The 23,117-nt window shown below is 44.9% G+C and overlaps 10 protein-coding genes across 10 annotated transcripts; 8 read left to right on the plus strand and 2 right to left on the minus strand.

The window, feature by feature from the left end:
* Positions 1–111: 111 nt before the first annotated feature.
* FOMMEDRAFT_161591 (uncharacterized protein) lies at positions 112–421 on the plus strand (the record flags this gene model as incomplete). Its single annotated transcript, XM_007271095.1, has 2 exons — positions 112–226; positions 282–421. The coding sequence occupies 2 exons, from the start codon at positions 112–114 to the stop codon at positions 419–421; spliced, it is 255 nt and encodes an 84-aa protein (XP_007271157.1).
* Positions 422–762: 341 nt separating this feature from the next.
* Positions 763–1,403, minus strand: FOMMEDRAFT_23557 (uncharacterized protein; the record flags this gene model as incomplete). The annotated part of the gene is made up of 2 exons (XM_007270869.1): positions 946–1,403; positions 763–892 (listed from the first exon to the last, which is right to left on the minus strand). Coding segments are annotated over exons 1-2 (326 nt in total), but the record flags the coding sequence as incomplete, so codon positions are not given.
* A 1,132-nt stretch (positions 1,404–2,535) lies between these two features.
* FOMMEDRAFT_170961 (uncharacterized protein) lies at positions 2,536–4,550 on the plus strand (the record flags this gene model as incomplete). The annotated part of the gene is made up of 15 exons (XM_007271096.1): positions 2,536–2,646; positions 2,691–2,789; positions 2,847–2,856; positions 2,910–2,929; positions 2,980–3,109; positions 3,162–3,218; positions 3,274–3,306; positions 3,360–3,491; positions 3,563–3,597; positions 3,656–3,743; positions 3,802–3,864; positions 3,919–3,945; positions 3,999–4,039; positions 4,111–4,136; positions 4,193–4,550. 15 exons carry the CDS (start codon positions 2,536–2,538, stop codon positions 4,380–4,382), a joined length of 1,062 nt encoding a protein of 353 aa, XP_007271158.1. The 3' UTR covers positions 4,383–4,550.
* Positions 4,551–6,227: 1,677 nt separating this feature from the next.
* FOMMEDRAFT_161594 (uncharacterized protein) lies at positions 6,228–7,926 on the plus strand (the record flags this gene model as incomplete). Its single annotated transcript, XM_007271097.1, has 14 exons — positions 6,228–6,305; positions 6,363–6,372; positions 6,426–6,445; positions 6,496–6,625; positions 6,673–6,729; positions 6,785–6,817; positions 6,870–7,001; positions 7,061–7,156; positions 7,213–7,251; positions 7,310–7,372; positions 7,424–7,450; positions 7,504–7,544; positions 7,616–7,641; positions 7,701–7,926. 14 exons carry the CDS (start codon positions 6,228–6,230, stop codon positions 7,924–7,926), a joined length of 978 nt encoding a protein of 325 aa, XP_007271159.1.
* Positions 7,927–9,194: 1,268 nt separating this feature from the next.
* Positions 9,195–11,074, plus strand: FOMMEDRAFT_170963 (uncharacterized protein). Its single transcript, XM_007271098.1, has 14 exons — positions 9,195–9,272; positions 9,330–9,339; positions 9,393–9,412; positions 9,463–9,592; positions 9,645–9,701; positions 9,756–9,788; positions 9,840–9,971; positions 10,025–10,120; positions 10,177–10,215; positions 10,276–10,338; positions 10,401–10,427; positions 10,481–10,521; positions 10,592–10,617; positions 10,674–11,074. The coding sequence occupies exons 1-14, from the start codon at positions 9,207–9,209 to the stop codon at positions 10,945–10,947; spliced, it is 1,014 nt and encodes a 337-aa protein (XP_007271160.1). The 5' UTR covers positions 9,195–9,206; the 3' UTR covers positions 10,948–11,074.
* Positions 11,075–12,234: 1,160 nt separating this feature from the next.
* FOMMEDRAFT_161597 (uncharacterized protein) lies at positions 12,235–14,736 on the plus strand (the record flags this gene model as incomplete). Its single annotated transcript, XM_007271099.1, has 13 exons — positions 12,235–12,366; positions 13,337–13,466; positions 13,517–13,572; positions 13,628–13,660; positions 13,713–13,723; positions 13,780–13,844; positions 13,909–14,004; positions 14,058–14,096; positions 14,155–14,217; positions 14,271–14,297; positions 14,351–14,391; positions 14,465–14,490; positions 14,547–14,736. The coding sequence occupies 13 exons, from the start codon at positions 12,235–12,237 to the stop codon at positions 14,734–14,736; spliced, it is 909 nt and encodes a 302-aa protein (XP_007271161.1).
* A 1,204-nt stretch (positions 14,737–15,940) lies between these two features.
* FOMMEDRAFT_149108 (uncharacterized protein) lies at positions 15,941–19,035 on the plus strand. The gene is made up of 5 exons (XM_007271100.1): positions 15,941–17,136; positions 17,189–17,292; positions 17,355–17,799; positions 17,861–18,160; positions 18,225–19,035. The coding sequence occupies exons 1-5, from the start codon at positions 15,993–15,995 to the stop codon at positions 18,887–18,889; spliced, it is 2,658 nt and encodes an 885-aa protein (XP_007271162.1). The 5' UTR covers positions 15,941–15,992; the 3' UTR covers positions 18,890–19,035.
* Positions 19,036–19,411: 376 nt separating this feature from the next.
* Positions 19,412–20,258, plus strand: FOMMEDRAFT_113978 (thioredoxin). Its single transcript, XM_007271101.1, has 4 exons — positions 19,412–19,643; positions 19,712–19,885; positions 19,971–20,045; positions 20,118–20,258. Exons 1-4 carry the CDS (start codon positions 19,596–19,598, stop codon positions 20,142–20,144), a joined length of 324 nt encoding a protein of 107 aa, XP_007271163.1. The 5' UTR covers positions 19,412–19,595; the 3' UTR covers positions 20,145–20,258.
* Positions 20,259–20,780: 522 nt separating this feature from the next.
* FOMMEDRAFT_170966 (uncharacterized protein) lies at positions 20,781–21,784 on the plus strand (the record flags this gene model as incomplete). The annotated part of the gene is made up of 2 exons (XM_007271102.1): positions 20,781–20,856; positions 20,959–21,784. The coding sequence occupies 2 exons, from the start codon at positions 20,781–20,783 to the stop codon at positions 21,660–21,662; spliced, it is 780 nt and encodes a 259-aa protein (XP_007271164.1). The 3' UTR covers positions 21,663–21,784.
* Positions 21,785–21,790: 6 nt separating this feature from the next.
* On the minus strand, positions 21,791–22,707 carry FOMMEDRAFT_23563 (uncharacterized protein). Its single transcript, XM_007270870.1, has 3 exons — positions 22,637–22,707; positions 22,364–22,565; positions 21,791–22,308 (listed from the first exon to the last, which is right to left on the minus strand). Exons 2-3 carry the CDS (start codon positions 22,526–22,528, stop codon positions 22,225–22,227), a joined length of 249 nt encoding a protein of 82 aa, XP_007270932.1. The 5' UTR covers positions 22,529–22,565; positions 22,637–22,707; the 3' UTR covers positions 21,791–22,224.
* Between the last annotated feature and the right edge of the window lie 410 nt (positions 22,708–23,117).

Raw genomic sequence — 23,117 nt, forward strand, 5'->3', positions numbered from 1 at the left:
AGGTGGAGGTCAGAGTCGACGGCAGCCGACGCGCAGGACTGAGTTGGCAGGAACACGTGTCGGTTCCCTCGACGCGTACCTTGTTATTTCTTCTGTCTGATTCCTACAACCATGAGCACACCTAAGGACCACGTCAAGAAAGCTGTTGAAGCAAATTTAAGTCCAGATTTGTCGCACAAGCCAGCAGGCTCACCGGCTCAACGCACCTTCGCTCAGTCATGGCTTGGTACGGTTGTAGATAAATTGAACTTCGTTTCATTCGGACTCATGGTGCTTTGTAGCCATACCACGTAGACAGCGTCTTGTCCTTTCCTGCATCCTCTTCGGTACTGCTCTGGCTGGTCTTTACATATCCGACAAACTGGAAGAGAAGGTTCCTGCTCAGGGTGACTCTGTCAAGAAGCCAGGGCCGAAGTCCTGAAGTGAGTAGTAATGTACATGTTACAAGTAAATTATTGCTACATATGCTAATTAAAGACTTTCAGTGCTAACAATATAGTTGGCTGTGTATACCAGTGCGAATTTGGTCATTGTACAATACTTCAAATTGGCGTCTGAACAACCTAAGGATGAAATTGGTGTTACTCCATCCCGCCGTATGCTTCTGAGTAAGGACGCCGTTTTGGACTTGAGAATCGTTTCGTGTTTACGCTCGTACGGTTTTGCCGAGTTAGAGGAGGCGTGTGTACCACGGGCGGAGGTGACGGGATAATCGAAGAGTCTTTACCGTCTACGTTCGTTTTACAAGCGGTGCCGGCTCCCACTCCAGCTAACCCTGGTGCAAAAGGAGCAGGAGCGCGAGTATTTGCGCTCGGAGTACGGCGTAGCGGAAACGGCGATAGAGGTGGAAGCGGGAACGCTAACTTTCCTCTCTCGCTTTCAACTATCCGTGGTCCGTCTTCATTGCTGAGACCTTTTTCTGTATTTGATTGATCTGCTCCATAGTTCCAGCTTCCTCTTCGCCAATCGGGTACAAGGACTTCTTCACTGCCTGCTTTACTGTGTCGAAAGGGGCTGCAGATGGCATGGACGATACTATCCTGGAAGGCAGTCCCAAGCACGAGCATAACAATACCAGCAAAAGCGAGTACACCGATACCAATAACTTTCCACGAGTTCATACTTGACCCTGATGCAGCATCACTCTTCTTGGTGTACGAAGGACTAGCGACGGGACTACTGCTCGTAGGAGTTGCTGCATTTTGTGTGTTGGAAGAAAATCCCTGAGTATTAGTATTCATCGACGCAGCGGAAATCTCCATCTTGGCTGTTGAACCGGTATTCGGGGAAGAGCTTGCACTACTAGGCGAGCTTGATTTCGAGTTTGAAGCACTGCTAGACGTTGTCTCGGATCCCTTGCTTGTTGATGTCTGCTTCGCTTGCTGATTACCGCCTCCGTTACTTTCTCGGCCCTCCGAACTTCCAAAAAAGCCAAAGGGGTCGAAAGCATAGTTATGTGCTAATTGCGATTGTTGTTGTGCCACTCCTTGCGTTCCAGAGCCCTGGCTAGAAGCTGCAGGCGATTTCATGGTCAGGGAAGATAAGCCATAGGTGGATATAAGGTGCTGGAAAGTGGGTGGGTCTGTTGGGAGTGCTGCCGTGGCCACAAGATGACCTGCGAGAATTATGTGCATCAAAAGACCTAGCAGACCAAGCAGCATTATGCGAGATTCAGGTGAAGTAGTAAAGAGTGGTATGTATGGAGGGTGCGAATAAACAAGTATAAGATATAATATTTGTGCTGCTTATCTGACTGTTTTGTGAGTAAACGAGTGTGCAGGATATGAAGGGATCTGGTGGCATGGCAGTTTCAATTCATTCGACTCAAAAAATGCGACGCGTTTAGATCACGTGGTGCTTAGCTTGCTGAAAATGAATTAAAAATTCAGGTTAGAACTTGCTCATGTGTGGAACGCGAACATTTCTCTGCAACCTTGATCCTACATAGTCGCGTGCGATATAGTTTAGCATAGTGATCCTGAAGCACATTGGTGAGGGTTAACTTTGATGTTTCAACGTGCCGTGGGCTTGACCTTAGCGACAAGTGCGAAACATGTTGCTTCTCTTAAACTGACAGGACATCTTGGTGGCAGAAATCTTAGTTAAAAAGTGCCCAAATTCTGCGATACGTAGCCACTCTGCCGAGCTCAGCTGACGGAGTTCCCCGCATTCCTTGCTGGAAATTTACCTTTCTTGCGGGTGAAGCCTCAAAGTTGGGCTGTCTTGACTTCGGCAGTAAAGCGATGACGCGCGATATGATCCCAATACAAGCGCACCTGTCTCGCAGTTCTTTATGAACGGATCTTGAAAAATAATTTACAGCAGACGAGCGCTGTACATTGTTCTAGTCTAGCGCTGCTTCTAGACGCGCTTATTGCTAATTATCCGATTCACACGACAGCGAAACGGCAATGCTATTCGCGCATCTTCCATCCCCACACAGCATATGTCTCTGACGGACGAGCTAAGGATGGTTATAACCTGTGACCTGCTATCTGTGAAATCCGCCGGAAAGGTTCAGACGCCATAACTGACATGACATTTGGTTCTTCTGGCTTGCCGTGTTTCTTTCAAGCGTCGCGCCTTGTGCACAATTTTGCCGAAGCTGTTTTAGCAGCCATCGCAGGGAAGTCGAGCTTGAAGCTGGTAAGGAAGGCATTTATAATGGTCTGCCTGTGCCCAGATCGAAGTATGACCGCTTTCCGGCAATCCCTCCCTTTGCAATGGCCGCTTCTACCAAGGATGCCCTCGAGCTGATAGATTCGATAAACAGCCTTCAGATTTCAGCTGTACGTTGCTTAATTCATTATAAATATGCCTTTTCCCCTTGAAACTTCTTCTATTAGCATATCGACAGTAAGGGCTTTGGGTGATAATAAATTCTGCACATAGCTGATGTCTTGCTTCAGCTGCATGCTTTGCTTTATTGGTTTGTGCTGCTTCGTATCAATAAAATACGTACTGAAATATCATATTTAGATTTACGATTATTTGCTCACGTTTGAGGATGAACGCACATTGATATGGCAATCGGAGTGGTCTTTCGCCAAAATTGTGTTCCTCATTACTCGCTATTTTCCCGCCATAGACTTGTCAATGACTACCATGTGTAAGCGAACATGGTATGTGCTGGAACCATAGTTAATATCTTCTCCCCATAGACCACTTCGGAATCTTCACTCTTGATGAATGTTACCGAAGATATAAAGCGGGCGGGCGTAAGTTGGCATCAGAGGTACAGAATATGACACAGTCCTGATAACGTATCTCCAGATCTCATTAACACCGGAATTGCCATTGCAGAACGTAGGTATTTCGTATGCAGTAAGTGGCTACCTTGAGTAAACCTTATCTTGCAGTCATCCCGATCGTCCGGACATGGGCAATATGGGAGAAAAGCCGAACCATAACCATCATACTCTTCATATGGGCTGCTATTAACGTTGGTATCGATATTGTATTCATTACTCTCTACTTTAATGCCGCTCAGTGTAAGTAACGGTGTAAATAGCAATGCCTTCGAGTCTGATTGTTAGAATTGTTGCCGCGATACTTCTCTTAGTCGCGCCACTACCGCCGGGTGTTCCTGGCTGCCTCGTTAGCAGTGGCAATTCTCTCCTTGTCGGAGCATGGACCATTCTTATGATTTTTGAAGCTGGTCTGTGCTCTCGCAACATATCTAAAGCGAGTAGCTCATGTGGCTTTCGATGCAAGGGATCCAGTACTGAAGGGCATTCAGTTGTGTATGTCCCTACGCTAGGTAATCGGCTCGCGATAAGTAGCTTATCAAGGGTTTCGCAGATCGAGAATACGAAGACAAGCAACTTCGAAATTCAGTACTATTTAAGGCGTTCTTCGCAAACGGTGAGTTTGGGATGTTAAACGTTCTCTTGGCGGTACACCTGACACTACTTATAGGTGTGATCTTTTACGTTTATATATTCGGTGAGCAATTGGGAAGCGTCACTTTCAAGCTCTTCCTTACAATATCTGTTTAGCACTCTCCGTCGCAAATGTGATTGTTATCACGACTTTTCCGGTGCGTCATTCGGATGTCGAGCCCGATGTTCCAAGTTGACGAGATGTATGCACCATCTTTCGCTGTTTAAGCGTAATTTTGCAGGATTACTTGCAAGGTTTGAAAGGCAGGCTATCATCGCGTAACAGAATGAAGACTAATCTATTGCCTTAGTGTTGAACGGGTTGCACATGCGGTACTGATGGAGCGACTAGTATTTACCCTCTGTAAAGCAGCAAGACCCGGGCTGGACGAGCAATACCTGACCAAACTTGATACAATACGCTTTGAACGAGGCCAAAGAGGACCTATCGAAACTGAAGTTACAACAGGCACTTTATTGTCGTCTTCTGCCGGAAATTGAATTTGTCCGGTCCTTTAACTTCCGCGGCTTCTGGAAAGGAACGCGTAAAGAAAGAGAGTGCTGATAGATCTGATGCTTGACTTGATTTTGCCGTGCAGCACATCCCTTGTAATAGCTGTCTGCAAATAACCACCGAGTAGTTGGAGCATACTACCTTTCCCATTTTCAGCAGGCAATGTATATTAGGCTACAATGTACTTGTACTTTACTCTCCTCGTGTTGCTATTAAGAGCGTCCACTTTGCAAAACTCTGCTTAAATTCAATCAAGTCCTGAAATCGTTTTACTGACTAGATAGAAGAGTTGGCTTGGAAGATTTATAATGAAATCAATCGGATAAATGCTGGCCGGTTAATGTGAATATGTCATTAATCCGAGTACGTCCCTTGACATTTAGTTTTGGACATAAGCAACCAGCAGACTATTGGTGATCATGGGTTTAAAGACATCCTATATCATTGCCTAGATGAATTCGCTGGCATTAGCCACCAATAAATGACAGGACACAATGCGATCACTGAACGAAAGCTGCTCCAAACGAGAGTGTGTAATATCGATGCTTCAATCAACACGGAACACTGTTAAGAAAAGAAAGAGCGACATTCCATTATTGTATTGTAGCAGAAGTACTACATCTTCGAGTTGACATTACCACTTTGATTATAACGAAAGAAGCTTCGCCATCAATAAGAGAAGCTGACCACGAACGAAACTAGATCTTCGTACTAATATTATTTACAATGAGAGAAGTCGCACTCCGAGTAGCATTCCGTAGTATTTAAGCAAAATGTAAAGAATGGTATAGATGATGGGAGCGGCCAGAAGGATAAGATACAACGTCTGTACTGTGTATTTGGTTGATTTCTGAGTAAACGAGCGTAAAGAACATATGAGGAAAGAAGAAGGATAGCATAGCGGTTTCAGTAGTAGCAGACTAGCAGTCTATCTCTCAGATCACGTGGTGCATGGCTTGGTCGGGACTCGGGACTCGACGGGAGACGAAAAACAACGAAAGTCAACTGTCAAGGTTGGAATTTGCCGTCGTACAATTGTTACATCTTACAAATATGGGAATCAACTATTTCCTGTGTCCTATCGATCCTATTTGTGTAAGATATGACTAATAAAGCGATCTTGGAGCATATTGGTGAGAGTAAATTTTATCATTTCATCATGCTGTGGACATGACCAAGTTGACAAGCGGGAAGCAGGTTGCTTCAGAATGTTGTGGATGGCCAGCATGGTGACAAACTCCTACGATGCGCAGCCACTCCGTCGATTTCGGCTGACACGATGCGCAGATGTCATCGCTGGAAATCCACCTTCATGCGTCTGGAGCTTCAAGACCATCTTATCTTGACTTTTGATAGTAAAGCAATGGTGCTTGATTTGATCCACAATTCAAGTGTACCCACCTGGTGGTTCTCTCAGACGGATCTTGGAAAAGCACCTACAGTGGACGAGCACTATGCATTGATCTAATCTGCGAGGATTCTGGACGCGCTAATGGCTGATTCTCCGATACAGGCAATTGTGAAAAGGTGTTGCAATATAAGCATCTCCCACTCTCTGCGAAGAGTATATGTTTAAGTAACAATCTAAGGACAACTTCGGTCGGTGACTGCTGTCTGTGGAACCCGAACGGGAGATTGAGAGGATAGAGCTAATCCACTTGGTTCTTCTCGCTTCCCGCGATTGCCCCGAACACCACGCCACTGTGGACAGTTCTGGCGAAGCTGTTTCTCCTAGTAGCCATCACAGGGAAGCGGACTTCGAAGCCAGCAAGGTAAGCATTTATATAGCATGCTTGCATTCCGAGCGAGGTACGACCCCTGTCGGCTATCCCATGAACAGTGGAATGGTTGCTTCTACCGAAGATGCTCTCGAGCTAATAGATTCGATTAAGGGCCTCCAAATTTCAACTGTACGTTTCGTATTTTATTTTAAATACGCCCTCATTCTCTTAATCTTCTATCGGTAGCATATCAACAGTAAGACCTTTGGGTAAGAAAAAAAATGCGTCACGGCTGATGCTTTTCTTCAGTCGCATGCTTCGGTTTATTAGTTTGTACCGCGTAATATCAATGGAATACGTGCTGAAATATGACATTTAGATTTACGATTACCTGCTCACGTTTGAGGATGAACGCACATTGATATGGCAATCAGAATGGTCTTTCCCAAAAGTCGTATTCCTCATTACTCGCTATTTTCCCGTCATAGATCTGTCAATGACAATCTCATGTAAGCAAACATGACATGCATTAGGGCCGTATTAACTTCTGCTATAGACTATTTCAAGAGCTTGACTCCTGATGAATGTTACCGGAAATATAAAGCCATGGGGCGTAAGTCGCCATCAGAGATACACAATGTACCACAGTCCTAATAACGTATCTTCAGATCTCATCAATGCTGGTATTTGTATTGCAGAACGTATGCGTTTCGAATGCACAGGCCGCCATGTCGACTCAGTTTTATCTTATAGTCATCCCAATCATCCGGACATGGGCAATATGGGAGAGAAGCCGAACCATAACCATCGTACTCTTTATATGGGCTACTATTAACCTTGGCGTCGATGTCGTGATTATTACCGTTCACTTTAACGCCGCTCGGCGTGAGTATTAACGCCTTCGGGATTGATGCTTTGAAATATCATCATTTTGTTTCCTTTAGTCACACCGTTACCAAGAGGAGTTCCTGGCTGTCTCCTTGACAATGACAGTTCTCTCCTTGTCGGGGCATGGATCATTCTTATGGTATTTGAAGCTGGTATATGTTGCCACAACTGAACTGAAGCGATCAGCTCAAAATATTTTCGATCTCAGGAATTCTGGGCATGACAGCGCTGAAGGGCATTCAATTGTGTAGGTTTCCTTGCTTTGCAATTGCTTCATAGGGAATAGCTCATCGATCAGTTCGTAGATCGAGAATACGAAAACAAGCAACTCCGAAATTCGGCACTGTTCAAGGCATTCTTCACGAACGGTGCGTTTAGAAAATGGATTCACTCATTAATGCACCTGACTTTGCTTATAGGTGCAATCTTTTACGTTTATGTATTTGGTGGGCAAGCAGGGAGAATTATTTCCAAACTGCTTCTTACACTCTTGGTTCAGCGCTCTCTGTCGCAAATGTGATTATTATCACGAGTTTTCCAGTACGTCATCCGGATATTAGCTTTAATACTCTAGGTTGACGACTTGTATGTTCTGCCTTTTGATCTCGAAGCGTGACTATGTAGGATTACTTGCAAGGTTTGAAAAGCAAAATACCGGGCTGTAGCGCAAGTTCGGAGATTGACTTATTGTACTAGTGTCGAACGCGTTGCGCATGCAGTCCTAATGGAGCGGCTAGTTATTACCCTTTGTAAAGCGGCAAGGCCCGAGCCAGAGGAAGAAGACCTGACCAAACTCGATACAATGCGGTTCGAACAAAGCCAAGGAAGGCTTATCGATACTGAAGCTGAGACTAGGGCTACCGTATCATCTTTAGCCGGAAACCAGACTTCTCCCGGACCTTCAACTTCAACCGCTACTTGAAAGGGGCCCGTTAAAAATGAAAGAAGTAGTAGATGTGATGCTTGACTTGGTTTTGCAGTATAGCATATTCCCTCAAGTAGCTGGCTGTAAATATTGTCGCATTCGACCTCCTCCGATTTTCTTGTGCAATGTATGTTTGACTATAGTGTACATACTTTCCACTTTCTTCATGGTAGTATCTGGAGCTTCCATTTGCAAACTTGACTTGAAGAATAATGAAGTCTTGGAATCTATTCATCAACCAGATATGGGGTTTGACTTGGTTGATTCCACAATGAAATTGAATGATTTGTTACTAAGGCCCTATCACATATATCGGCGGTATTTTAGCAGCTTTTTATAGTTAATCTTCTGACATAATCAACTGGCAACTTATTAACGACTGAGGACAAAGACGTTTAGTCTTTCTTTCCCAGAAGATCTGAGTCTGCTGATATCAGCCTTACATAGATAACATAACACGGCGTAAACAGTAAATAAGCACTGCTGAAAGTGTATAATACTGATGTCTTGTGCAATACGGAACGCTGTCATTGAGAGAGGTGCTAGTAACTAGTAGTAAGGCATATCTTCGAACTGACATGACCCTTTCGGGTGAATCATAACGAAAGAAGTTTTGTCGTCAATACAACTTAGTTAATGCATCTGTTTCTCGTACAAAGTGGTTGGAAAGCGGGTTATTGTAAAGAGCCATCGGGTGATAGGATTTTCTGTATGTGCAGCAACTTTGAGAATTTGTTTGTGGCTAAGTACTACTTGACATGGTCTAAACTCTAATTCATAATCCATGTGCACATGCCTTGCAGCTCTTCTCAGACGGATCGGCACGTCAGATAAGAGCGCTAGATGCACTGTCTAGTCTATCGAAAACAGGGGGAGGCGCAATTTCCAAACCTCCGATTCACACGATGCAAAAAAAAAAAATTTTTTAAGAGAATGCAATGGAATTTTAAATTTGTGTCTTCCACTCTCTGCACAGCATATATGCTGATTAGTGAACTAGGAATTACTGTATCATGATCTGTGATCTTCTGGCTGTATAATCGGCCCCAAGGATACAGAGGCCATAACCAAAATGAATATGTTCCTGCTCGCTTCCCGTGATTTCTTTAGGGGTCACACCCTTTGCACAGTTCGGCGAGGCTGTTCTGCCCGGTAGCCATCGCAGGGAAGCCGAATTCGGAGCCTTTATGCAGCCATTTAAATAGCTTGCATGTGCAGACAACCAAGGTCCGTCTAGTATTTGCGGCCCAGAGCCCCTCCTCAGACGCAGTACTGGGATGGCCACTTCCGCCAAGGATGCCCTCGAACTGGTAAACTCAATTAAGGGCATCACTATTTCAGCTGTAAGTCGTTTATTTTAGTTTGACGGCACCATCTCCCTCTAAATCTTAATTTAATAGCATATTGACAGTAGGAGCTTCGTTTCAGACCATCTCTGGCACATTGCTGATGCCCCTTTTCAGCCGCATGCTTTGCTTTACTGGTTTGTGCTGCGTTGTACCAATGCAATTTGGACTGATATGTAACACCTAGTTTTACGATTACCTGCTCACGTTAGAAGATGAGCTCAAACTGATATGGCAGTCAAAGTGGTCCTTCCCCAAAGCGGTGTTCCTCATCACTCGTTATGGTCCCGTCATAGACCTGTCAATAGTTACTGCGTGTAAGTGAATATGGTATGCACTAGAATCATAATCAACAACGTCTCGCTATAGTCCACTTCAAGAGCGCGACACCTGACGAATGTTTACGGATATATAAAGCTGGTGGGAGTAAGTCATTAGTGGAGCTACAAACTCGATGCAGACTTGCTAACGCATCTCCAGTGCTCCTGTACTTTGGGATCTGTTTTACAGAACGTATGCATTCTAATTGCAGCAATCAATCTCTCCGAATAAACTATTTCACAGTTATCCCTGTTCTCCGAACATGGGCAATATGGGGGAAAAGCCGAACCATAACGATCTTACTCTTCATATGGAGTGCAATCAACCTGGGTATCAGTGCTGTGCTCGTTACCCTTTACTTTAATTCCGCTCAGTGTGAGCATTGTTGTCGTCAAGTTTGCTACTTGTCATCACACTATTCTTCTTAGTCACATCATTACCAGCGGGTGTTCCAGGCTGTCTCGTAAGCAATGCCAATTCTTTCATTGTTGGATCATGGTCCATTCTTGTAGTATTCGAATCCGGTTTGTGCTCTCACATCCTATTTGAAGTAAGTGGCTTATGTTTCTTTTGATCCAAGGAATCCTGGGAATAACGGTGCTGAAAGGCGTACAATTGTGTAAATTCCCGCCTGTTATGTAGGTGATGCGTCGTAAACGGCTCATCGATCAATTCTCAGATAAAGAATACGAAGACAAGCAACTTCGAAATTCAGCACTCTTTAATGCAGTCTTCACAAATGGTACGCTTGTGACGTTAAATCTCTCTCGTCGTTACATGGCATACACTTGACATTGTTTATAGGTGCGATCTTCTATGTTTATATATTTGGTGAGTGATTAGGAAAGTCTGGTGCTGAGATCTTGTTCACACTCGTGGCATAGCCATTTCTGTCGGAAATGTGATTGTTGTTCGGAGCTTACCGGTGGGTCATCCGAATCTTCAATTTGATCCTCCACGTTGATGAAATGCGTGCGCTGCTCCTAAATTTGAAGCGGGAATTCGTTCAACTCCTTGCAAGGTCTGAAAGTTAACGTAACGCCTTTCACCGGAATTAGTATTGAAATATTCTCTCAGTGTTGAACGGGTTTCACATGCACTCTTAACGGGACGGTTGTTCATCGCTATTCGCAGAGCAGCAGTGCACGGCACAGACGAAGAAGACCTGACCAGACTTGAGACATTACGATTTCAAGAAAGCCATATAGGACCAATTGATACCAAAGCTGGTGCCAGCAGTTTCATGTCATCTTCTGTTGGAAATTGGACTTGCCTCGGCCATTCGGCTTCTACAGCTTCGGGAAAGGAACCTGTGAACAATATGGGAGGTGGTGGTGAATTTAATGTCTGATTTAACTTTGTAGTATAGCACGCCCCCTAAAATAGCTGACACATTCCGCCTTCTCTAATTTTCTCTAGAGAGTGTATTAGAATATGGTGTACATGTATGCCACTTTCCTCATGTTATTATTTCGAACTAGCACCTGGCAAGTCTCAAATTAAAATCTTAAAATCTTAAAGTTAATCAATACACAAGATAGGCAGATTAAATCGATCGATTCTGTAATAACACTGAATAAGAATGCATGAATGAAGGCTAGCGTACTAGCATAGATATATCAATAGAATGAGCATTTTTAGACACCTAGCTTTGGACATAAGCAACTGGCAGAATAATGATGAACTTAGGATTATTTACGACGAGACACTTAGCAGGCCAGCCACCAAGTAGCATTCTGAAGGTTCAGACAAGGTAGTAAAGAGAGGTATAAGGAAGATACAAAAAAAAAGTTTGTGCAGTGTATTTGGTTGGTTTATGTGTGTGTAAACCAGCGTGGAGGAGTATGAAAGGAGTAATAAGGTGGCATATCAGGTATATGTATAATGTATTGAATATTCCCAGTAAGGTCCCTAAAGTGATTATATAATTATAAGGTGTGCGCTCTGATCACGTGGCACATGACTAGGTGTACAAATTAGTACAACTTGAATTTGTTACACACGACTCGGTCCCTGAACTATCCTTTATCCTATTTCTGTGCAGTATGCCTGACATTATTATCTTGGCGCAAGCTGGTGAGAGAAAATTTTTATCATTTTATCATGCTGTGGATATGACAAATTGATAAGTAAAGGGCATGTTGCTTCAATTGCACCGACAGAACGTTGTGGGTGCGAGAATTTAAAGGGTGACAATTTCCGCGACGCGCAGCCACCACGCTGAGGTCGGCTGACAGGATGTTCCGTATGTCATCGCTGGAAATTCACCTTTCTTGCGTGCGAAGCCCCAGGACTAACCTATCCTGAGTTTGGCAGTAGAGCGATGACGCTCGATGTTATTCACAGTTCAAGTGTACCCACCTTTCTGCTCCAAACAAACGGACCTTAAGCTTGAGAAGGAACATACAGCAGACGGGCGCTGTGCATCGTTCTTGTAGTCTAACCAGAGATTCCAGATGCCAGTCTTCTGCTTCAAAATTTGGAGGCCCTTAATCGAAGTTATTAGCTCGAGGGCACCTTCAGTGGAAGCTGCCATTCCGCTAAACAAGGGATGGGCAACAGGGATCGTACCTCGTTCGGGATACAAGCAAGCTTTATATATATTTATCAAGCTAGCTTTGAAATCGGCTTCCCTGTGATGGCTGTTAGGAGAAACAGCTTCGCCAAAACTGCACACCAGCGTGACGCTCGAGGGAATCGCGGGAAGCGAGAAGAACCACATGCTATGTTGGTTATGTCGTCTGAACCTCTCAGGCTCGTTCCAAAGGCAGTACAGTTGAAAATACCTTATTGCATCACATTATAATGCATAAATTGAATATTGCATAGCTTTCTGCCTAATCCCAGCTTGGGATAAGGGAATTATGCACAAAAATAGTCTATTGCATATTGCATCAAGATTTGTGAGAAAATTATGCAAAATTCTGAGCATTTTGGGAAATTAGACTGCTTACTGTTGTGATTTTTGTACCCAGAAGCCTCACATATTGTTCTCTGACGTACTTCAATACAAAAAGAATGTTTCTGATTGACATTTCATTGCTTACAATGTCTTTGATGCTGCCACAAGGCCAAGATAGGGCAGCAAAGATCTCTTCATGATATGTGGGGGAAAGTTATTTGTATTGACTAGCTTTTTCTATCTTTTTGTTTCTACGGATTCTGACTGTATTTCCTTGTATTACAAACTATTCCTTGAGTTTTACAGTAATATACACATTTACTGTACTTGTCATTGTCTTGGTTGTCTTTCTTGATGCTCTAAATATGTGCTTATTTTCTTGTCATAGTGTATATGTCTTCAAATAAATTGAAAAGTAATATCGAATGTTGGGTTCCTAATTAAATAATGTTTTCGCACGGTTACCATAATGCATATTGCTCATATTGCATAGGTCTGAGGCCTCTCCCGACGTTATGCAATAAGATATTTTCAACTGTATAGCACAGGCGGCAGTCATTCTTAGTTCGCTAATTAAACATATGTATGTGTGCTTTGCCGGGGTGGGAAATACGCAATTTGCATCGCCTATCCCGCTATCGTGCAGCTGTACATTTTTAAGTCCAGTTAAAGCACACTTTCATTCCCTCAATCCTCTATCGGTAGCATATTAATAGTAAGGGTTTCGGGTGAGAACATATCTTGCACGTATCTGACGCCATTCTTTAGCCGCATCCTTCGCTTTATTAGTTTGTACCGCTTAATATCAATGGAATGCTTACTGAAATATGACATTTAGATTTACGATTACCTGCTCACATTTGAGGATGAACGCACATTGATATGGCAATCAGAGTGGTCTTTCATTAAGGTCGTGTTCCTCATTACTCGCTATTTTCCTATCGTAGATCTGTCGATGACAACCTCGTGTAAGCAATCATGCTATGCATTAGAGCGTGATTAACAAGCTTTTATATAGACTATTTCAAGAGCCTGAACCCTGATGAATGTCACCGAGATATAAAGCCATTGGGCGTAAGTTGTCATCAGAGGTATAAAATGTAATGTAGTCCTAATAGTGTATCATCAGATCTCACCAACACCGGTATCTGCATTGCAGAACGTATGTCTTTCGACTACGCAGGCTGCCATCTAGAATAAAATTTGTCTTACAGTCATCCCGATCGTCAGGACATGGGCAATATGGGAGAGAAGCCGCACCATAACTATCGTACTCTTCAGATGGGCTGTTATTAACTTTGGCATCGATGTCGTAATCATTACCGTCTACTTCAATTCCACTCACTGTAAGCATCAGTGCCTTCAAAATAGACTCTTACATAAAATTTTCGTCATGTTATTTTTTCTCAGTCACACCATTACCGGCAGGAGTTCCTGGCTGCCTTGTTAGTAATGGCAACTCTCTCCTTGCTGGGTCATGGATCATTTTTATGGTCTTCGAAGCTGGTGTGTGCTATCACAACTTCGGAAGGAGGAGCTCATATTCCTTTTGATCTAAGGAATCCTCGGCATGACATTGCTAAAGGGCATTCAACTGTGTGGGTTACATTGTTGTGTAGTTGGAGCATCATGCATCACTCATCAATTAAATTGTAGATCAAGAATGCAAGGACAAGAGACTACGAAACTCAGCACTGTTTAATGCGATCTTCACAAACGGTGCGTTTATGATCCCAAATATCCTCTACCACTGGATCTGATATTGCCTTTAGGTGCGATCTTTTACGTTTACATATTCGGTGAGTAACTAACAAACAATAATTCCGATATCTTGCTCACACTCGTAGTGTAGGGCTTTTCGTTGCAAACGTGATTGTTGTTGCGAGTTTTTCGGTGCGTCATCTGAATATCTGCTTTGATCCACCATGCCGACGAGGTGTATGCACCCTACCCTCTGTGATTGAAGCATGACTTCGCAGCACTTCTTGCAAGGTACGAAAGGTAATATATCATATCGTAACGGCTTTGTAATTGACCTTTTGCCTTAGTGTTGAACGCGTTGCACATGCAGTCTTAGCGGAACGACTACTTATTACCCTCCGCAGAGCGGCAAGGAACAAGTTGGACGAGGATAACTTGGAAGGACTTGAGACATTGCAGTTCGATCAGAATGATAGAGATACTATCGATACTGAAGTTAGAATTAGCACCTTTTCTGAGGACTTAGCATCGACCTGACCCTTCAACTCCAACTGATCCCAGAAGGAAACACGTTAACAATGAAAGAGGCGGAGGATATGATGCCTGTCTAAGCTCTGCAGTTTGCATATTGCTTGAGGCTACTATATATTCGACTTCCCTCTATTTTCTGGTCAATGTATCTCGGACTACAATGTACATATATTCTACTTTCCTCGTTTATCTTATTTAGAGCCGTCGGCTTGCAGAATGCAAATAAAGTCTTGAATTAGTTTGCCACTATTATTAAGATAGAGAGTGGTTTAGTTGATTTCAAAGTAGGATCACTAGAACACTATTACGGATACCTCAACAGTACTAACACTTTACTTCAACAGTTGGTACTTAGACATATTCAATTTGGAAGTTGTGTCGACAACAAAGAGCAAGCGACGCCGGACAACATAACGTAATCATAACATGAGCACCGAATCTGGATGTTCCAAACAAAAGTGTATCTAATGTACGTCTCGAACGACCTGGAACATGTTATGTTATCAAAAGAATTTTCTGTGCGCAAAACGTCATCGTTTGTGGATCCGGCAGAAGCACAGTGGATAAGTCATAACGAGAGAAATTCCATGCCAGTAGTATCTGACGCTTGCCACCGTTGAGATTAGCTTTGCATTTTTTATTTTGAAACAATATGGCGTAGTTGAGGCATCCATTTTTTGTGCACAAAAATAAGATACCGCAAAGAGACAGAGCTGGAGCCAAAGCCTTCCATTAGCTGAGGCACTGTAACAAATAAAAATTCAATCCAGCCAATAAAGTGCTTGGAACACAGTTTTGACAGATACTGCCATTCGATGTGTCTCAGAAAGTCGAGTGGTGGATCCAAAACATGGCAGGTCCGGACCAAGTCCAGACCGGAAGTAAATATTTTAACAATTGAGAAAAGTCTAATAAGGCAGTGTATGTCTCAAAATCGGTGTTTATAGTATTGATTAATTTAGGTTGTAATAATAGCAATATAGCGAAAGCAAGACAGTCTCAGCTTACTATGTTATTGACGGAAGAAGGAGAAGATAGCAAAGAAGAATAAGAAAAGGCTCCGAAATTGTCGAGGAAACAAAAAAACCACGTGCGGGAAGAGTCGAGATTAGCGTGTGGTGTGAGAAGCCTGGACATCGTCACGGACACACCGCCTACACCAGCAGCACAGCGTCAACGAGAACAATACATCCGTTTCCTATTTATACAGCTCGATTTTTGCATGAAAATCTGCATCAACTCATTCCCTAAGTCTAACTATCATGGCACCAAACTTCCTCTCCAAATTCGTAAAGGCAAACGGTGACAGCCATCCCCGTGCTCGGACGATTTCCGACATTGGAGATATTCGCGGGCGATCAGCCTCTAGCTCAATTGACAGTAAAGCACTCCCGCCGTCAGTCGTTCTCACCACAGAGAACAGCGACTCGCCCGTTGCACCTTCGACTCCTGGCAGCCTTCATCGCGAAGACTCGTCATCGCGCCGCGCCCGCTCGGTCACGCTAACGCCGTCTTCCCAATCGAAAGATCTGCCAGACATTGTCAGCTTCCCTCAGACAACGAGCCCAGAAGGCGCAGTACCCGCGAACCCGTCTATGGGACTCGGCATTGATCTCGGTCAGCTTCCTCAGCTTCCCGAGCCGGCCCTTGCTTCCCACCACTCCGGTATGCCCATGGAAAGCAGTACCACAAATGGCGTTGAACCTGTGGTAAAGCGAAAGTTATCCTCTAAATCTCTCAAATCACTCAAGGGTCAGAAGATACAGCAGCCACAGGGTGACGTTCCCCCAGTACCCCGAGTACAGGAGATCGAGGCTTCACCAAAAGCGCTACCGCTTGTTGATTCACCCACGTCTGACGCAACCCCAACGACTGCGAGCTTCCCGGCTCCATCGGACAGTGAGATTCTGCCTCCGTCGACTAGCACGACCTCGCAAGCATCCTCGTTGCACCCTCGCGCACGGGACTCAGATGCTGTCTCAGTCTCATCAGCTGTATCATCGAACAAGAAGATGCCATGGAGGCGAGGTTCCGCAGGTTCAGGCAAGAAACGCAAGCCGACCGGTCTGGCGAGTGCGATAACTGCCTCTGGTCTTGCCATGGCGAACCCCGGTGTTGCACAGTCCCTTGCATCATTCGCGCCGCAGCCTTCACCGCGCAGTCAACCCAACAGCCCGCCACAGAACTCTGCGACTCGTTCGCGCGGTCCTTCAAATGCTAGTCATGCGCGCTCTATTTCGAACCCGGAGGAAAATGACCAGTTCTACTCGGACTTGGACTCCGGCTCAGAGGACGATCTCGATGATGAGATTCCTGTGACTGGCTTTGCTGTCGCCAGCAACAAGCGTAATGCGGACTTCCACGAGATGTTCCCCTCAGTACCGGAGGGTGACTATCTTATTGAAGGTATGCTTCACGTCCGGTCCTTTCCGCGCAGCATGCTCATGATTTTCCGCAGATTATGGTTGTGCCCTTCAACGCGAAATCCTAATTCAAGGGCGTTTGTACATATCTGAGAACCATATATGCTTCCACGCAAATATCTTTGGTTGGATCACTGACGTATGACCTTTTTCATAATCTGTTATTCGGGATCCCTGACTGATTTTTACGTTCTCTTCCAGTTGATCGTACCCGTTTATGAAATAATTTCGATCGAGAAGCGTATGACTGCGCTATTCATCCCGAACGCTATTCAGATCACGACGCGTACTGCGAAATATACCTTCGCCTCTTTCCTCTCACGCGACACAACATACGATGTCATTCACAACATTTGGCGCCTAGCACGTCCTGATGCTGAGTCGATTCGTTCTGGCGAAATCAGCACCCGTGTTTCTCTGGATGACCCAGGCATGTTGAACGAGGGTGGGTCATCAACTGCGGGAACCTCGCTTGTGAGCCCTCTCGGAGGCAAGACGACGATATGCGCGTGCGGAAAGAACAACCAGCACTTCTCTCAGACGTGTATGAGTGCGGTGTTCCCGGGCACGCCGGAGAAGATCTACAACCTCATGTTTGCGAGTGGTTACATGAAAGATTTCATGGGGATCGAACAAGGGTTGAGAGGTTTGTCAATATTTCTATTGTGATACGGTCCTATTTCTGACTGTTTAATCGAAATTTACAGATTTACAAATATCCGATTGGATGCTCGATCCCGAAACAAAGCTTCTCTCGCGGAAGTATACGTATGTCAAAACCCTTAACGGCGTCGTGAAACAAACGAAATGCGAGCTTGTCGACGAAACGTTGCACTGTGACTTTGATGATTACATCACTACCTTGACGACGACTCGTACACTAGACGTGCCCAGCGGAAGCGCTTTCGCAGTCAAGACGCGTACTTGCATTATGTGGGCCGGAGTTGCGATGACCAGAGTCATTGTAACTACTGATGTGGAATGGTATGGACGAAGCTTTATCAGAGGTAAGTTTAGCCTCTTTCACCAGTTGCAAGGTATGAGAAACTAATTGTGGTCGACTCGAAATAGCTATGATCAACAGCTCTGCTGTCGACGGTCAAAAGAAATACCACTCCGATCTTGAGAAGTCCATGCGAAGATACATCGCAGCACACAAGAACGAGTTCGTTCCGGAGGGTATGGAAGAGATGGCCGAAGCTCCTATCACTATCGAAGCCGTCGGCCCTGCCAACACCGAAGAGACCGCCATCCAGGTGCCGCTTACGCAGGAAGAGGCGGACAGAAAGCGCGAACACGAGCGAAATCAACGTGCGACGCAATGGGCGTTTGACACCGTCATGGGTGCATACAAGGTGGCGAAGCAATCGACAATTGTTGCGCTTGACCTCGTTAGCGATGCATGGGATCAGTCGACCATCACAACGATCCTTTACTTCCTGATTGTCCTGCTCGTGTTTAGCAACATATGGACGTTCCTTAAGGTCGGTCAACGAGAAGAGGTTGGCCGAAGGAAGGAGATGATCAAGATCGAGGAGCAGAAGAAATGGGTCGCGAGCATAGTTGCTGCGCTTGCGGAAGAACGATCCCCGAAGCAACCGAGCGACTTCATTTCTCGAGTTGTCCCATCCGGCGAGGCGGAATGGTCGACAGAACTCAGCGACCTGAATAAGGCGCTAGATAACGTAGAGGGACGAGTTCAACAACTTCGGAGATCCATACAAGACTTGGATTAATCTATCTGTTTGTCATATCTTGGACTTATTTTATTTTTCTTATTTTTTCTCTCTTTCATTGTATAAATTGCACTGCATGAAAATATCTTGGCTCGAACACATTCACGCGCTCTTTCCCCTTTCAATCTGCTTTTCATACCCCACTCTCACCCTGCTTCTGATTTGGCTTTTATGCGATGATTCGTGTTTTCTGCTAACTCGCAAACGTATAAATATTTTGTTTCGTTTTGTTTCATCCGATCTTTCGTACGATTGTCTGGGTTTCGTGATAGAAAATCAAATGGAAATTTTTTTACTACTTAACACTGCCTGCTGACTCGAAGGACCAATGCCTTCGTCTTTAATGACTCAAGACCTTATTGAGAGTATCGAGAGAGAGAAAGTATCAAAGTGATTTGAGTTTAGTTATGTCACGTGGAGGCACGAACTCATTGTGCTTCGGGCTTGGTCAGAAGCATGGGGGATTTTATTATGTCATCTGAAGGCGTCATCCTAGCGAACACAGCCGAGCAGGTATAAAACCAGGTCAAGTGCTGAGCGGCTAGTTACCAGTCCCCACCCTCTTGGGTCTTAACTAGTACTGTCTCAGTATCTACCACCGTCTACGATATCTCCATTTCGCGTCCTTTCTTCGCGCCTACAGTATTTGTGAGCGCATACAGCCACTTCCGATTTTTCACGTCAGCTCCACAAGTAGATATTTACAATGGGCGGTGTCACTCCAGTCGAGACCCTTCAGCAATTCCAGGAGATTGTATGTTGATATTTTATCCATGTATACTCTCTATCTCGACTCTGACGGCCCTTTTGTGCGTCGTGTAGATTAATAAGGACAAGTACACCGTCTTCGACTTCTGGGCGACATGGTGTGGCCCGTGTCGTATGATCTCTCCCATTTTTGAGAAGCTCGCCGAGTCAGCTGGAGATGAGATTGAGTTCTACAAGGTCGATGTGGATTCTGCGCCTGATATTGCGCAGGAAGTTGGAATCAAGGCGGTAAGTTGGAGCCTTTCGTCTTGGACACTTCTGATGTTTGTATCGATGCTGATTTTACGGTGTTGTTATGCTCTCTGGATTTCAGATGCCTACTTTCATCTTGTTCAAGAACGGCCAGAAGGTTGACGACCTCATGGGTGCTCACCCCGGAAAGTTGAATGTATGTGATCCGACCTTTTTTTTCGCTCTTGCTCCAGCGATGCGGAAGGCAGTGCTGATTCGTCTACGATAGGAACTCATCGCAAAGTCAAAGCAGTGATGATAGAGCCATCATTGAATATGTAGGAAGGAGAGGGCACCGTATTCGTGTACTTGTAAACTTAAATGGGAACCGAAGAATGAAACGATCTTTGATGTAGCTGTGGTGTATTACATGGAAAGTCTTAGGGGAGTTTTCTTCGTCTACTGCAAATCGAGCACCCGAAATGAGCGAACTTGACGAGAAGGCACTATCGCTGTATCAGATAGACGCTGAATCATGAACGTTGAAATCGGTACCCCATTGCTGTTTGGCAACAAGGCGGATACAGTCAAAATTGTCTTATTGCATATTATCACAATGCATAGCTTCTGGTCAGAACAAAAGTTGAGTTCTCAGCCAAAATGTGTTGTCATGATGCATAATTTGTATAATGCATTGGATTTTACTTTCTCCCAACGTTATGCAATAAGACAATTTTGACTGTAGATACAGTTTCGTGCAAGCAGATATCTGCGGCATCAAGCGGATGTCGATCGGATGACGTAGCCAAATTCTCGATATCTCTGCCTCGGAATGAGCGGACTTCCTAGGGTTCATCTGTGTTTTCATGCATGCATGAATGCCAGTAGCCGCCTTTCAATCCTCGTAAACCATTTCAGAAGAGCAGCCAATTTCAGCCCAAGTATACATATAATGTCAGCCGGGAACTCTGCACCACAGTGGCAGCGTGTTATTGAAGAAGCTTTAGAGCAGGACAAGAAGGCTAATGGTGAGTGGCGGTGGCACAATTCCCATTACTCATATGCATAGTTGGTTGCATCGCCCTTAAGACTTCAATATTTTACTTACTACGGTTAATTGTAATGCCTAGTTTATCAATTCGCAACGATTCAACGAAGCGATTCGCTTAGGGATGTGCCAATCCCTTGCGTCCGTTCACTAATTCATCGTGCCTTCGTCACTCCGCGCTCTGCCGCCCATCCCTTCCTACTCACGACAACCGACGCACGTACGCCCAAGGTCTCACAACTTGCAAAAAGCCCTTACGTAGAGCTTGCATGGTGGTTCCCTCAACAACAATCTCAAATGCGTATCGCCGGATTTGCATATGTCTACCCCGCTCCGGACTTCATACTCACAGGAGCAGACACAGCTCCCGGGGAGAAGAAGCGCGATATCGAGAGGAGTGTGGCTGGGCTGCGCGGATCGTTCCCTGGTACAGAGCTTGCAGGAGGAGGGGAGTTTGACTGGGAAAAGGAGCGTCGTGCTAGGTTTGATGGTATGAGTGGACATATGCGCGCTTCGTGGTTACGTCCTGTACCTGGGACGCGTCTTGTCGATCCCAATTCGGCGAAGGAGTGGCCCGAGACCGTTCCAAAGCTTGAGGAAGTAAATCAGGAAAAAGGGGGAGAGAAGAATCTGAAGAAGCAAGTGGAAGATGCGTTGCGGAATTTTGCGCTTGTGGTGATTGACCCGATTGAGGTGGATTATGTCGAACTTGGTGTTATACCGAATCGGCGTACGAGGTTTTTTAAGGAGGGATGGGAGTGGAAGGAGGAGGCGCTGGTGCCCTGAGTGTATGCACTTCGGACAAATTGGGACTGCTTATATGCGCTTCAAATGAGTGGACATGCCATTTCTGATTCCTGTACTGGAGCTTGTTGGACTCGCTATCATGCAATTTGAATTTATAGTCTGAAGTGTTTTATAGTAGGACAATACATTAAGATAGCTAAGCGAAATCGTACATCGCGGAAACAGATACAGAATAAATATGATTCAAAGCATTGCAGAGTTGTATATTAAGCAGAGACGAACGAAGAGAGCCTCTTGTGGACTGCGAAAATCCTAGCCGTGTTTAGGCTTTTAATTTCTTTGCCTCTGGATCTTCTTCCCCTTCGTCGTCCTCGTCGTCCTCGTCGCCGGACGTTTTCCGTTTTATACCCGCCGCGGGCGCTGATGTCTTAATCCGGTCTGCTACCTTATCAATTGGCAGGTCCTCGACCAGAGGCGGTTTTCCGGCAGCTTCAGCACGTGTGTTGCCATCAATGACATCGCCAGCGGGTTTTGTTTCGCCGGGTGGCGCATATATTTCATCTTCTTCCTCATCAACAGCTTGAGCAGATGAATTTGGGTCCTAGGAATGAAAATCAGCGATCGGATAAGAAGCCTGGATGATCGGGAAGCGATATACTGCTACGAGGAGCGCTGTGAGGTTCTGCTGGAAACATAAGATGAGCTGAGTGGACCTAAACGAGAGGACGGAGAGTCCTTACTTGACTACTCTCTTCTTCATCGCCGGACTCGTCTTCGTCCTCGTCCTCATCATCTTGGGCGTCCTTGAAATCAGCATCTCCTTCACCATCATCTTCGACATCATATTCGTCGGACTCGTATTCGTCTTCCTCTTCAGGAGCAGGCTGTACAGGAGGAGCAGCCATCTTGAGGTGTTGATGTATTGATGGCGTTCAAGAAGATCTGGTAAGTAAGAGGCCGGGGGTCAAGGATCAGGTAATGAGACGCGCAGTGTGAAGATTGGTAGTACTGACAGGAGAGCAAGGGAAAGGAGAGATGGGAAGTGCAGCAGCGAAGAGAGGCGTGTGAGGGCCGCCTCCAATCGCGCGAGCAGGCTTTAGCTGAGTGGAACGTAGGGACTGGCGCGGCATCCGTCACCGTTGACCGCAACAACAACCGCGGATAAGCTTATCCGCGGCTAAAATTCCCACGGCTACCGCAGTAGCCGCGGTTAAGCAAACCTTCGCTCGATACCTGGTGTAAGTTTTGCTCTTTTAATTTTCTTATCACACTTTTTGTAGTTACATGTCAATCAACATGTACTATTAACTCCACTAATTAGTATGGGTATAACAACATTAAAATATACAAAGAAAAAATATAAATAATTGAAAAATTAATGCAAGTAATTGAAAATATACTTAAGAACCGGTAGTTTGAGATGTTTTAGCTTCAAGAATTGAAAAAGCATCATTAATATTAGAAAAAAGTAGGGTATCATTCCAAGATCCAACA

This window comes from Fomitiporia mediterranea, assembly GCF_000271605.1.
Source record: "Fomitiporia mediterranea MF3/22 unplaced genomic scaffold FOMMEscaffold_15, whole genome shotgun sequence".
NCBI lineage: Eukaryota > Fungi > Basidiomycota > Agaricomycetes > Hymenochaetales > Hymenochaetaceae > Fomitiporia > Fomitiporia mediterranea.

Coding starts and splice junctions, on each gene's coding strand:
- FOMMEDRAFT_113978 (XM_007271101.1), top strand. CDS start 19,596: ATGGGCGGTGTCACTCCAGTCGAGACCCTTCAGCAATTCCAGGAGATT. Junction 19,644..19,711: donor TTCAGCAATTCCAGGAGATT/GTATGTTGATAT, acceptor TGCGTCGTGTAG/ATTAATAAGGACAAGTACAC. Junction 19,886..19,970: donor AGGAAGTTGGAATCAAGGCG/GTAAGTTGGAGC, acceptor TCTGGATTTCAG/ATGCCTACTTTCATCTTGTT.
- FOMMEDRAFT_23563 (XM_007270870.1), bottom strand. CDS start 22,528: ATGGCTGCTCCTCCTGTACAGCCTGCTCCTGAAGAGGAAGACGAATAC. Junction 22,309..22,363: donor ATGAAGAAGAGAGTAGTCAA/GTAAGGACTCTC, acceptor TTATGTTTCCAG/CAGAACCTCACAGCGCTCCT.
- FOMMEDRAFT_149108 (XM_007271100.1), top strand. CDS start 15,993: ATGGCACCAAACTTCCTCTCCAAATTCGTAAAGGCAAACGGTGACAGC. Junction 17,137..17,188: donor GGGTGACTATCTTATTGAAG/GTATGCTTCACG, acceptor GATTTTCCGCAG/ATTATGGTTGTGCCCTTCAA. Junction 17,800..17,860: donor GATCGAACAAGGGTTGAGAG/GTTTGTCAATAT, acceptor CGAAATTTACAG/ATTTACAAATATCCGATTGG.
- FOMMEDRAFT_170963 (XM_007271098.1), top strand. CDS start 9,207: ATGGCCACTTCCGCCAAGGATGCCCTCGAACTGGTAAACTCAATTAAG. Junction 9,789..9,839: donor TGGGATCTGTTTTACAGAAC/GTATGCATTCTA, acceptor ACTATTTCACAG/TTATCCCTGTTCTCCGAACA. Junction 10,618..10,673: donor TTCGTTCAACTCCTTGCAAG/GTCTGAAAGTTA, acceptor ATATTCTCTCAG/TGTTGAACGGGTTTCACATG.